The following is a 14,673-nucleotide window of genomic DNA, read 5'->3' on the forward strand; positions in this document are numbered from 1 at the left end:
GTCCTGCACGGAGACGCTGGAATCATAAAAGTGACCCTCTCTCTTTCATTCTCTCCCCCAACCCTCTCTCTCCCCCCTCTCTTTCTCTCCCTCTCTCTCCCCCTCTCTTTCTCTCTGGCGCTCTGCCAGCCCCAGCACGCTCCAAGCCTCCTCTCCTCTTGCGCCGCTTGCCGCTCACTTTACACCACCACCACCCTCCTTCTGTGAGGAGCGGGACGGAGGACGGGAGGAAGGGAAGGAGGAGGGGGAGGGGGAGGAGGAGGAGGAGGAGGAGTGGGGTTCCTCCAGGAGCTGAAGGAGGAGGGGTTGGAGGAGGAGAGAGGGGGAGCGAGGGGGGACTCCCTGACTCCCTGCAGGAGCTGAAAGAGGTGGGATTGGAAGAGAGGGAGGAAGGGGGAGGAAGATGAGGAGGAGAAGGGGAGGGGAGTCTCTCCCTCACTAGCCGACGCGCAGTGAGGTGGGGTGGGGTTGGAGGGGGCGACGGGAGCCCTTGGCCGCCTATTCGCCTTCCAGTTGCCTCCGCACTATATAAACACTCCTTGGTGCTTCAGGCTTGACGCACACACACTCCACTTTACGCACGCATCCACACACACGTACACACACGCACTGAGGGAGACTTGTATAGACGGCCAGCGGAGCGAGAGGGTGAGAGAGTGTGTGTGAGGAGCGCAAACAGAAAGGTACACAGAGAAGGAGAAGGAGCATCTCCGCTTCACCTCTTCACTCCTCCACCTTCACGGATCTAAAGCTCTTTGTTGTGAGCAGCCACACTTTGTTTGTTTGCTCCAGAGAGATTAAAACTTTTCATTTTTTTTTGGAGGAGAGAGACGCCGTTCCTGGAAGAAGAGTGTCAGTTTTCCATCTTTCCATCTCCATAGAGCTTTTTTCAAAGTGCAGCTCTTGTTCTTTCCGCCGCTTTTTCCACGTGTTCCGCTCCGTCCGGCTCCTGAGACTCTGCGTTCCTCCGGCGGGTCCCAAGCTGCGCTCGAGTCCCTGACATATACGAGAGCAAGATGAGATGTCAAACATCAGGACAGTCCCCAGCGCTTAAACCAGACAAGCTGCCTGCGTTTTAATGACTTCTTCATCTTTTTCACTCCAGCAGGCTGCAGCGTGACGGTGAAGCTGGTGGACACGCAGCTCACCTGTAGCATCTCCTGCTCATCACACACACCTCCGATTGCACTTTTTCCCCTCTCCAAGCACAGAAACGCCACTTTGTGACTGTTTCAGATAGAGGGTCCAGTCTGTGTGAAAGTCCTAAACACTCCATTCATTCAACACAGCCGCCTCTTGTCACCCCCGCGGCGCGTTGGCGTGCGTAAAAAGCAGCGCTGCACTTTCAAAAAAAGAAAAGAAAAGTGTGTAAAAACATATAAGACTCCAATAAATCCACCCAGAGATCCATAATCACTACGAGCTTTCAGCGCCGCTTTGACTCTCGTCGCCGCCGCCTCCAAACTCCAGAGGACCGCCGGGCTCTCGTCATCATGCTGTTCGACAGTTTCGACCTGGTCTCGGCTCTGGCCACGCTGGCCGCCTGCCTGGTGTCCATGGCGCTGCTGCTCGTCGTGTCCCAGCAGCTGTGGCAGCTCCGGTGGACCGCCACCCGGGATAAGAACTGCAAGCTGCCGATGCCAAAAGGTTCCATGGGCTTCCCCTTCATCGGCGAGACGTGCCACTGGCTCCTGCAGGTAAGTGCGTCCTCGGGGCGGGGAGGGGTTGGAGCGCGACCCGGTGCCTGCGGGGTCAGCGTGTCTGCGCGGAGCTTTAAGACCTACAGGACGCGTTTCATGTTTACGAGCTTTTGATTGATTTATTTTTCCAACTTTTCCAAATCTTTCCACGTTCCTTCGTCATACTTGTATACTTTTTTTTCACTGGGTTTAGTGTGTGTGTGTGTGTGTGTGTGTGTGTCGGATCTCTGGCTTCATTTCACCCCCAGTGATGCATTAGTCTGCTGATCATTATATTGGCAATAATGTTTCATTCGATCAGTCGTGCATTATGTTGCGTTGTTGCGTTATTCACTAAACGTTGTGCGCTCCACGCTCCAATGAGACCAAATCAAAGCAGAAACGCGCCGCTTTGCGCTCTTCCTGCGCACACTCCATCCTCACGCAACTTCAATGAGCGCGGCGCGACTGAATGTGACCATAAAGTCTGAGCCGCTTTATCACCGAACTGCGCCCCTCAGCCTGCGCGCCTGGAACGGACACAGAGGCTCCCGCACACACACACACACACACACACACACACACACACACACACACACACACACACACACAGACACACACACGCGCGCATCAAAGACTTTCGCTCCTCTTTTGATTAGTTTATGGCCGTGTAATCTCGCTCCGTGTGGCGATCGGATCAGCGTCTTATCGCGGACGGGAGCGCTGCGGCTCCGGCCGGCGGCTCGGCCCGGCGGCTCCCGGGTTCCTCCCCTGCGCGCCGGGGTCGAGCCAGAGTCAGGCTGATAGGCTATCGGTCCTATCTGCTGCGGCGGCAATGAGTGACAGGGGGGAGACTCATCAGAGCAGAGAGAGAGAGAGTTCAGGAGCTCCTGTTAGTCAACTGAGTACTGTAAGGTTTAATGGATTCATTCATACTCACATACTGAGGGAGGCAGTTTGGTGTTGATGTTTTGCCCATAGAGGGGGAGACAGAGAGGTGAAGGGTAAAGCTTAGGGTAAAGTGCACACCTACTCTCTTCCTGTTCCTCCTCCTCTTCATCTCTCTTCTCCTCACAGTAGGTCAGCTCTGCTCCCTGTGGGCTGAACTTGGATGAGATAGAAAACTCCCAGACTCCCAGCTTGCTGTATCATGGGACACGCCGCTTAAACTACACAAGAAGTACATTTAACCCAGTATTTCTGATTTTGTAGTACAGGATCTTGTGTTTGTTCTACGTCAATATGTTTATTAGACAGTTGGGCTTTGGTTGCAGCGTGATGTTAGATGGTTCGCGTCTCACCTTGTTTAACCTGCAGACCTTTGGATAAAAACCTCACATCTCCAATTCTGTCACTGTCAGTAACTTCACCTCACAATAACTACTCTAACCTGTCACACTGCAGTACATTGAATCACTAATCTGTGTCTACTTGGGAGGAATCTTGATTGCAGGACCTCCACTGGTATAATGGAGTTTGTAGTAGTCGAGCGCTTGAGTCCTTTTGTGGCACATTTAGGTCGTGGGTTTGGTGAGACGCTGCCCTGTCAACTCTCAACTCAAACTCTAAATAAGAAACCTAAGCTCCCAGCATGCCTTTCTTGCATTCAGAGAGATTGTGAATGTGTTGGTGTTTGTGTTTAGACCCACTGAGAAAGAAATGGGTAGAGAGAGAGAGAGGGAGAGGGAAAGTTGACCAAAGAGGGGGGAAAGGGATACTGGCCATTAGTTTTCCATGAGAAAAAAGCGTCAGCCTTGTAGCTTGACCCTGCCGGGCTGCACGCGAGTCCCGCTACTAAGCAGCGGTTGTCAGCGCAAACTGATGGCTCCCAGGAGCACGCTGAGGGAGAGGGGGGTTGGGGGGAGAGAGAGAGAGAGAGAGAGAGAGAGAGGGGGAAAAAATAAAGAAAGCAACAGAGAGAGAGAGAATGGGGGGAGGGTGATTAGAAAGAGAGAAACCTCAAACAGAGGAGCGTGGGGGGGAGCAGGGGCTCGACGAGCGGAGGCACGTTGGCCGCGTGCGGGGCTTGAACTCGCCGTGCTCCTCTCCGTTACATCTGACACCGGGCGAGACGCGTTCCCGGAATGCAACCGAGGATCACTGCCAAGTTTATGGTGAGGGAGGGGGGGGTACGTCAGTCAGAGAGGGGAATAAAAGGCCCGCGAGTGTGTGTTTGTGTCTGGACTTGTGAGGACCAAATGTCCTCACAAGCAAGGGAGTTAAAAATGAATGAAGGTCCTCATAAGTACAGAGAGACGAGGACATGTTGGGTTTCAACCTGGTGATCTCTGGCACTGGGGAAAAGTGAGACGGACAGCGATGGAGATCTGATCGCACAGATGCCGTTTTGCATCTCGGCTGCTAGTCTGTCGCTTGGCTGCTGGTGGAGACGACGTAGCAGACGAGCTCGCGGACGAGTTGACTCTCTCAAGACGCCCGGGGTCAGGGGGGTCGACAGACGCCAAAGGCCGCAGAGGGCGACGTGTTTGAGTCGGGACAAACCACAGCTCTCAAGTTTTTAAAGTGAAAGAGATTCCAAAGTCCAAAGAGATTCAGCACGTAGAGACTTGAGCTGTGTGCGTCACACTCGCTTAGCTCGTCTGTGTGTCCAACAACAATCACTTTTTATTTCTTCCCTGATGTGATAACGAAGACAATTAACTCAAAGGATGTCAGTGTCCTTTGTACGGGTTGCTTGGAATCGCCTCTACTCGTCCTGTAAACAAACACAGGTCCGGCGCAGCGAGATGAGAGCTCGGATAAAGTCTTTGCAGGCCTCAGACCGAGCGCCCTGAGGGGACGCGTCCTGGGAAACGAGATGCTGCTTCACCCGCTCAATGTGTTTGTGAATGTGTTTGATGCTAAATGAAGCACAACGCTCCGCCCTCTGGCTCCGAGAGGTGTCTAAACACGGGGGAGTCCTGGGTGTGTGTGTGTGTGTCTGTGTGTGTCTGTGTGTGTGAGAGAGTACAGTGTGTCCTCAGGCTAACGTCACTGCATCATGATTTTCAGTCTAGAATCAAATCAACTAGAGAGCAAAGGAACTTTTCATTCTTTTCTCCTTCTTCCTGTATTCACTTGTTCTTTCCATCGCTCCTCTAGGTTTCTTACATAAACACACTCTCTCTCTGTCTCTCTGTCTCTCTGTCTCTCTCTCTCTCTCTCTCTTTGTACACACACCCGTACAGTATATTTTTGCCTCCACACACACGGGCAGCAGCAGCAGCGCATTTGCGTGATTGATCCGTTTAAAGAGGATCTGCACTTAGAAATAGTTTCACGGCGGCGCTGCCAAACTGCTGTCTGCTTTCATTAGGAGCTGGAGCGTTGTGACGCGGCGGTGCCAAGCCGGAGCGCTACCGTGCAAGGACACACACACGCACACACACACACACACACACACACACACACACACACACACACACACACACACACACACACACACACACACACACACATATGCATGTTTAAACACACGTTAGCTACACACGCATACTTCATGTACACACACTTTCCATGCGTACAGGTGCACACACACACACTGAGCTCGGGTGTCCACGTTTATGCACCCCCCCACATACACACACAGAGGTTTTAATGTCAACATGTTCCCCTGAGGGAGGCGCCGCTGAGCATTAGTTATAAATTGAATGAGAGCAGAAAATTCTCGCCCAGAAAAACGCCCACAATTTTACAACAATGCCTGCATTTTTTGTTGCATTAATGCGAAGAATCTCTGTTTTCATCAAATTGCCACAAGAAAAGCAACTGCAGAGTTTCCCGAAGTTAATGTCACACTGAATTATTTTCGTTCACCAATATTTTTCATTACGGTTTCATTGAAATGGTTAATTTATGAAATAGTTTATGCGCCAGTTTACCGAAATTTTCTGGGGAATGGTGTCAAAACTGCAAATAGCAGTGATATCCTTCTGCCAGTGGAGGGCGCAACAGTGCGAAGTCTCCAAGAGCGATTTTAGGATAAGTTAGTAAAACCAAGCGAAATCAAAACAACTTTTGTTTGGGGTTGTGCATTTTTAGCGTCATAACTGTCGACTTTCATGCTGCGAAAACATTTTTAGACGTCCTGGTCGAGTCGTCACCGTGAAGCCTCAAGGCTAGTTTGACAAAATCGATATTGACACAGAGGCTCAGACTTCCCCTGATGTCGTTCCCAGTCGACGGGGAAAACCTATCCGCTCCAACGGGTACAGTTTCTCCTGTCCTGACATCTCACACACACACACACACACACACACACACACACACACACACACACACACACACGCTTGCACAGTGTGGCTGCACATGTGGTGCAGACGGGCTGAATCTGGGTCAGACCAAAGGAAATGAATCCATGGCACAGAGACGGAGACTGTACGGTGTGTTTGTGTGTGCTGTGTGATTATGTTTGTGAATGAGCCTGAGCCAGTAAAAGAACACAGAGCACACATACACACACCAACACACACAGTAGAGAGGGTCAGAATGTTATCTCAGTTTTACCCCATACACACACTTATACACACCCACACACACACACACGCTGTCTTCTTCTGTCTGTTTTCAGTGATGAAGTGTAAATGACGGTGGGCAGAGTAATAACGGCCCTTAAGGCCAAGACGTCTCACACACACACAGCGATGACAGCTCTCTCTCTCCCTCCTCCTCTTCTTCACCTGTATGTCTGGCTCTCTTTCGCTCTCTCTCTCTAGTTTCTCCGGCCCCACAGCTTTGCCGCATGATTTCTATTTTCAGGTGAAATCTAAAGACATTTCATAATTTTAGCGACTCTCTTAGGGAATTAAAGGCTGCGGTTTAGTATTACTCTTCGCTTTTACTAGTTCTGTCTAACACACTTTTGATTGCATTATCCATAGCAGCACTTTGCCAGAATCTTTAGAACGCCTTCCTTTCGTCTGCAAATATTGAAGGCTTCTCTAAAAATCACCACAACAGCTGAGGATTTCAACTTTGAACTTTGAAGTGAAAACGCCACTGAACATTTAAGCCACAAGGTTATGAGACAACGTATATATTTTTTTAAATTTTGTAAATAAATTGTTACCATATAGCACCTAGCAGCTAGTTGGCAAACGGCCACCTAAGCCTGACACAGCGAACGCGTTTAAACACGAGTTTAACCATTAGAGTCTACCTTTGCAACCATCTAGCCGTCAAGCGACCAGACGGGTTTTGTTAGACCGTGAACAGTTCTGTTGTCTGATTTCCCTACAATCCGACACAAAAGCTACCGCAGCTTCTCTGCACGAGTCGACACTAAAATGGCCGACGCGTGTTTTCGCCTCCGCTCCGGGGAAGGTCCATTTTGTTTTGAACCTTCCCTGCTGAGCGGTTTAGCGAATCAGAACGTTCCTTTCTTCTTCTGTGTCGCCGTTTTTGAACAAGCTCGCACCTCAGACGAGCAGAGAGAGATCTCGTATATTTATGTTTATGTTGACGTCGGAGATAATGGCGTTTCAGCTTGGGTGGATGGTGTCCGTGGCGACCGAGTGCATTGTAGCGTCTATGACATGCGGAGGCTTTTGTTTTTGGGTGGATTGTGCCTTTAAGCGGCTCAGACAGAGTGGGGATTGTGAGCGTCTGGTGGCTCACAGTCCGCTCATCTATAGGTTCCATTACCGCGGTTCAACCCGCTGTGTGCTGCATAGCTGCGGTTACACACGCACACGCACACGCACACGCACACGCACACGCACATACACACACACACACACACACACACACCGTAAATGGAAAGACTATGAACATACATGGATAGAGTCGCATAATACACACTCTCACACACACACACACACAGCTCGGTATGCCTGCACACATATGTACACACACCTTACTTGGCACACACACACGCAGTTACAAATGGAGTGTGCAGTGTGCAGACTGACCTCAGACAGATCACGTTACAAAGCGTATTGATTGACTTTCTTCATTTTTCCTCCATTCTTTCCATCTTTCCTTCCCTGCCCCCTTTCTTCTTCTACAAGTGTGGCAGGTAGGAGTGTGTGTGTGTGTGTGTATGGGTTTGTCTTCTGTCTTTTTCCCTTTTCTCTCTTTTTTTGCTTTGCTCATCTCCCTCTTCTTTAACCTTTGCCCTTCACATGCTCCTGATGTGGATGTTTCCTTTCTGTCTTCCACCTTTCTTCCTTCCTCTTTGCTCTTAATGGCAAAACTATCTATTTACTCTCTCCCTCCGTCCCCACCTTCATCCTCGCCCTCCTCCTCCTCTGCTCTCTTACAGATTAGCAGGAAGTGCTGGCAAAGATCTGGCTTGCCCCCTCTTTCACCCCGGGAACACACTGCTCCCTGGCTCAATACCTCTTTACCCCCCTTTGCACACACACACACACACACACACACCCCTCCAACACCCCAAAATGCCCCCAAAAAGCCCCAAACATGCCCTTCATCCCCCCTGACTCCCTCCTCTACCTCCCTTCATCCTCCATCCGTCCTTATTGAGAATGCTCTTGTCGTGGACCGGGTATAGAGCCCGATGCTAAGTCGCCCCTCCTCTCTCTGCCGTCTGTGTGTGTGTGTGTTTATGTGAGAGAGGGAGCGAGAGTGTAATGTCCCGAGTGTGTGAACATGCTTAAAGGAATTCCATTACGCATATATACATACATTGTGTGTGAATTATAGACTGTATGTGCTTGTATGAACATACTGTGTGTGTGTGTGTGTGTGTGTTGAAAGCTGAGGTGTGTGTGTGTGTGAGGGTATTAGCTGGGGTCCCGGGGTGAGTGCTTAGAGAGTTTTGAACAACCATAATCTCCCTTTCTATAATGTCCCTGGGTCAGGGGCCAACCCTCTCTCTCTCTCTCTTTCTTTCTCTCTTTCGCCCTTCATTCTTCTCGTTTTTTGGCTGAACTACCCGTAGCCCCTCTCCCTTAATCCCCCTTTTTAAGCGAGCACCCTTCCCATCTCTCCGCCTCCTCCGCCACGCTCGGTGCTCAACCCCCCCCCACCCCCCACGCCCGTTTATTGGCGCCTCGCTCTCTCACGCTTTCTCGTTCTCTTTCTGCTTCTCTCGCTCCATCTTCTTCACTTTCATCCTTCTTCTTCGTCCCAGTCTGTCGCTCCCCCCCGTCCCTTCCCGTCCTCACCCTCTCTTTCTGCTTCTTCTCTGTATGTCTGATGTGGAGGCGTGACAACAAAGTGACGGGGCGCATTGTCAAGTCGCGGTCCTATCACACCATTCAAAAACACACACACACACACACACACACACGCACACACACACACACACACGGGGTCCTTGATATCTCTGGCAGTGGCAAAATGATGGACAGCATAAAAGAGAGAAGGAATTCCCTCACAGCCTTTGACCTTGTTTCCTCTCGTTTATTCATCCTTATCCGCTTTCTTTTTTCAAACATTTTGGATTTTTTTCCGGAAGATTTTCGAAGACTCAGCATGCAATTTTTTCGTATTTTGTCATCGCTGTTGCAGTTCAGCGCTCAGTACTGTTGTTTCCCTTAATTTATTGGTCATTCTCTTGTAAAAACACGATAAACGTGGCCTAAAATGGAATGGCTCTCACGTAGTAAAGCACATTTCCCTGTGGCTTTTTATTTCTCACTCTTTGTCTTCCACTCTCTCGCTGTCTTCTGCATCTTCCTCGCTGACGTTTTGTCTATTTTTGGAGATGTAAAGCTGCACACACAACAAAATACGGTGAATCATTGTGTGTCTCAGGCGGACCGTAGTCCAGACTGTCTGTCGCGCTTGATGTCCGACATGACATCACACGTGTTCTGTCTCTCTCTGCGTCTTTTGCTTTCATCCACGTGTTTGTTTTCCAGTAAGTGAAGGAAGCCGGCGGAGGGAAACGATGAGCAAGGTTTAGATGGGGGTTTAGCTTTGTGTACAGTAGCTGATGTAGAAGTGAAACGAGAAACCGCTGTAAACAGAACTGCACACTCTCGGCCATCCCGAAGGCGGAAAAATACGTCTTCGGTGATTTGACCGTCATGGTACCCAAGACTGGCTGCAAAGCTGCGTTTAGCAGAGCTCTCTGACGGTACGATAACCCCCAAAAAGTTCTGTTCCACAGGTTCAACCTCGCAAACGTCAGGCTCACTTTAGATTTACGTAAATCCCCCCAAACTCCCTCGCGCTTCACTCATTTCAGGCACTTTATCCTCCCACCATCATATGCAGCGTCTGGTCTTTCCGTTCCTCTTTCTCTCTCTCTCGCCAGTAAATGACACTTTGTTTCCTCCTTTGTGCTGTAATTCATTTCCTGCTACTGTTTTCCCATAATTCTCTCGTCTTCATTCTTGTTACCAAAGCATGTGTGACCTTTCCTCCCCTCCATATGCACACCTTCTCCTTCTTTACGCTCCCTGTCACACACACTCTCTCGCTGCCCCCAGTGTGTGTTGGGCGAGCCCCGGCGCTGATCTACGTAAACATAATTAGCCGTGTTTTTTTGTCTTGCCCTAATAAAAGAGTCATTTGTTGGACATTTCCACTGCACTACAAAGACGACATTTATAAGCCGGGCCCAGGTTTGCCCCCAGGCCAAACCCCAACAGAACAGACGGTAGTATTTTTAGCACAGCCCAGTGCGCTAGGTAGCTCTGCTGTGTGTGTGTGAGATGTGTGTGTGTGTGTGTGTGTGAGAGAGAGAGAGAGAGAGAGAGAGAGAGAGAGAACAAGGGTATTTTATGAGACCTGGTATGATTGTGGTGGGGTTTGTTAGAAACCTTGGCAGTGCGAGGGTGTAAATGCGTCATCAAAAGGGTGTGTGTGTGACTGTTTAGAAAGTGACATCGTCGTTACAGGAATGACCCTGACCTGACCGAAGACACACACACGCATTTTAACGGACGTTCCATTACATTATTTTTTATCCTCCGTACGCACATGCTTGACCGTTAGCATTTACGTAGCGTAATTTATCTATAATTGTATCCGCATCTTAATCTTAATTTAAACTGAAGCCTTAAACCAGCGCCTCCTGCAACTCCATATATTATTCCAGGCCTAATAAAGCCGCAGCCGCTGTCTTTTACAGTGAATTGAACAGATATTTAGGTGAGACGGATGCATGTAAATATGTAGAGGTGAACATTCTACAAAGGTGAAGTTTGTTTTTTGTGGTAGAAAAAAGCTTTTGCGTTGACTGCAGAGGATGAAAGAGTAAGAAGTAAGTGAAAGTTTGGTTGTTGTGGAGTGAAATACTCATCTTTGTTACCTGTATTTCAGCCATAGGGTCTATAAAGGTTCTGTCTCCACCCTAAAGTCGTTCTTTGTGAAGCTGCAGGATGTTCCGTGTGCCTTTATGGTGCCGTCAACAGAATCCGTATGGTTAATGTTCCCATCCGGACTGATTTCACAGGCATAACCAAACAGAAACATATACAATAATATCATTTGCTCCTCTTGCTTCTGTACATTTGCGTATAAACACTTCCAGCGAGGCGACGTCTCTTCACGAGCAATTCTCAAACTGCATGGCCACACTCATAAAATCGGGCATCGGTCATTTCTTCTAATCTGCGGCCGTGCAGGCTTTTGAGATATTGTCGCTGTTTTTGTAATCTATAAACTATAAAATTAATACAAATTAAGACGTTAACTTTACTAACGGCGTTTCATAGTTTTTGTAAAGATGGACATTTAGAGAGTTTCAGGCCCTGAGGAGGATTACTCACGTTTACAGCTCTGCGCCGCGCTGGGAAAAAAGCAAAGTGCCCCTTTACGCACACACACTCACACAGTCACTCCTCCTGGTTGCTAGGGTAACAGGTCCACGAGAAAGCATTAAAATTTTACCGTCTGCCATCATTAAGAGCAAACTCTTTATGGTTCTCAGCTCACATTAGAGTTTTGTTGCCTGCGACCTCTGCGGTCACATCAGGCGCAGTGTTGTGGGAGCAATTTTGGTTTCTGGGTCTCTGCTAAACTAAACTAGTGAGTGTTTACGCTTTTGCTCCAGTGTTTGGGGGAGAGTGTGTGTGAATTTGTGACGCCCGTCTGCCTACCCGACGACTACGTGCGCGCATGTGTGTGTGTGTGTGTGTGTATTTGCATGTGCGGTTATGTACGCATTTTCCTGCAAGACGAGCGTGGCGTCATTACATCACAGCTTTTCCATGCTTGCTCTGTGTGTGTGTGTGTGTGTGTGTGTGTGTGTTTGCCAGATTTCAGGTCCCTGGAGGGAGGGGGGGTACACTTCTCACCTTCAAGCAAAATGTCATCCAGACCACACCTCTGGCACACACACACACACTCAAATGATCTGTGTGTGTAACTTTTTTTCATGCACACATTATTCCAGCATTTTTATATGCATTTTCTATGCACTGTAGAAACACAAAAACCTACATTTTGAAGGCAACGTGCTTCCCTAAATTTTACTTTTGATTTCAAAACACCCCAAAACATTTCATAGTTTTGTCGATTTATTTTGAGATCTGAATGTGTGACTGAAAAGAAAACAGATATAAAGCTACAGAGGAATACACACACACACACACTCACACACACACACTATCAGCCTAATGTGATGGTATATCTTGGTAACAGAGTGTGAAAGGGAGCCTTGTCTGACTGCCTGAGGAACTCCCTTCTAAGTGGACTGTGTGTGTGTGTGTGTGTGTGAGTGTGTGTGTGTGCGTGTGTGTGTCTCTCAACAGGCCTGCCAGGCAGACATACTAAACCACTCTACATCCATGTGGCAGCAAAATGTTGCTTGGAAAACAACCCCACTCTAACACACACACGCACACACACACACACACACACACACACACACACACACACACACACACACACACACACACACACACACACACACACACACACAGAGGCTCCAGAGGCCCATCTGCAACTGTATGTGTGTGTGTTGGAGTACAAAGAGGAAGTGTACAGGAGCTGTGAAAACAGTTCAGGTCAACAGTTTGTGCCCAGAGATGGTCAGAGCAAAAGCACTTCACATATTTCTGATGGAGCACCGCAGAGAACCAGGGACGAATAAAACAGCGATAAATGAACGAGCGCCGCTTTATCGGAAGGACGAACCTGCTTTTTTTTAACATGCTAAGCCTCGTACACACTCTGCTATCCGGAGACAAATGCCAGTATCAAAGATCTTATATACTTGTTACTAACTAGCTACACCGCAAAGATGCAGGCAAGTAACGGTGCAAACAGGAAACAAACTACCTGCTAACATTAGCATCACACGCACGCACGCAGACACACACGCATGCATGTACTGTAATTTACTGAACCGCCACTTACACAAACACGTACTCCTCTTTCTCTCTCTCTCTCACACACACACACACTCTCACAGCAGGTCAGTTTAGGTGCACAGTCGCTCTTTATGTCAGAAAAAGAAGGAGAGAGAGAGAAAAAATTATCTTGCTAAAAATACTTCACATACGCTAACAAATACGGCAAAAAATGACATCAAATTTTTGCATAGTTATATGTTAACTGCCTGTGTGTGTGTGTGTGTGTGTGTGTGTGTGTGTGTGTGTACAGTATGTATCTCTTTTACCGTGTGTAAACTGGGGTCAAACCAGTTAGTGTTGTCACGGCAATTTGCAGTTTGGGCCTCTTTGTGTTTGTTTACTTTGGACATTTTTGGGGAGAATTCATTGCGTGTGTGTGTACCTGTACACATCGGACAGTGTAGTGTGTATGTTAGGCGAGTGTGTGTGCACACTGGCATGTGTCGGTTGCGTGCGTTTTCCCTTGTGTGTGTGTAACGCAGTAAGCTGCCCCCAGGCTGATATATATGTTCTTTTTCACTCAAACAGCCCATTTACAGTTGTGGGGTCGGCTTGCTCCCTCTCCGCCGTGACCCCGGCCGCTCAGAGGTCGGCGTCAAAGCTGAACCCAGGTCAGCTCGCTAACCGACTCCAGCTCCGCTCCTCTGGGGGATTTACTGCTCAAATCGCGGCTCAGGGGCTCCAGACGGGCCGCTCGGCTCTTTCTGCCGGCCCACAATGAGATGCAATTTGCAAGTTTGAATCGTAAATGTGACTCTTTTTGACCAATTCTCACCCAGATTTGATTTCCTCTCCGTCGTTCCCAGCGAGCAGGGTCGTATAATGATGACATCAACATCTATTTGAGACAAAATACAAAGATGCTGCTACGTATCCTCATTACCTCCTTGTTTTCATCATAACTCACAGTTTAGTCACTTATTCAAAAGTACAAAAACAACTTCCACAGCATATTTCAAATATATAGTAATCTAAAGGGCTTCCGATGCTGGAACAGAAACACAGGTACAGCATGTGATCATCTCTCAAACGTCACAGTGTGTTCCATCATTCTGAGCTTTAGGATGAGAAATTAAATTTACAGTATTTAGACACCGAGCTGAAAATGTTTGGAAGAACTTTAACCTCATTTATCACAACCTGAAGGCAACTTTAAATCAGTTTTCATTGAGTTAGACGAGCGCCCAGGCTCCTGGAACATCTGCAACCCTCTACCTTAAGTGTATACGTTTACGTTTGCTCTGTGAGCCAGACTGGTGGAAATACACCAGTAACTTTTAGCATGTGGGGGGAAAAGTCTGTTTGGGCCCCAAACCACAAAGAAAAATACTTACTCTGAGCTTTTAGAGGTGAACATCAAAGCTGAACTGAAGGTCAGATCCTAAAGGCTGCTTTCAATTAATAGCCAGCGTAAAAATCAGTCGTGAGGAAACGCCGCAGCACGCAAGATATCACGCCGGGACGTCGACAGGACTTTTTCTGGTTTATCTGGAAGCTCTAACTGTTCATTTGAAGCTGTTTTAATTAGATTTGCATTGTTTTTACTGAAGGAAACACGCCTGGTTTGCTGAAAATCTGCTTGTAACCGTGGCAACTTTGATGAACAGGAGTGACATGTGAATGCAGAGTCGTTGGACGTCGTCAGTGAGAAAGACGTTGGACGAGGGTGTAGTTTTGAAGGGATCTCCTTCAACCGGAGGGACGGGTTGGGCGTGAGCGTGGGT

The 14,673-nt window shown here is 48.4% G+C and overlaps 1 protein-coding gene across 1 annotated transcript in view; it reads left to right on the plus strand.

Moving 5' to 3' along the window:
* Nucleotides 1-474: 474 nt before the first annotated feature.
* cyp26b1 (cytochrome P450, family 26, subfamily b, polypeptide 1) overlaps nt 475-14,673 on the plus strand; it is a 29,256-nt gene continuing 15,057 nt past the window's right edge. The window contains exon 1 of the mRNA XM_076171613.1: nt 475-1,697. Coding sequence (XP_076027728.1) covers nt 1,494-1,697 — 204 coding nt within the window. The 5' untranslated portion in view covers nt 475-1,493. The remainder of the gene's footprint in view (nt 1,698-14,673) is intronic.

The sequence above is a fragment of the Genypterus blacodes genome, unplaced genomic scaffold (assembly GCF_046128005.1).
Source record: "Genypterus blacodes isolate CSIRO-AG114 ecotype Tasmania unplaced genomic scaffold, CSIRO-AGI_Gbla_v1 ptg000260l_1, whole genome shotgun sequence".
NCBI classification, from domain to species: domain Eukaryota; kingdom Metazoa; phylum Chordata; class Actinopteri; order Ophidiiformes; family Ophidiidae; genus Genypterus; species Genypterus blacodes.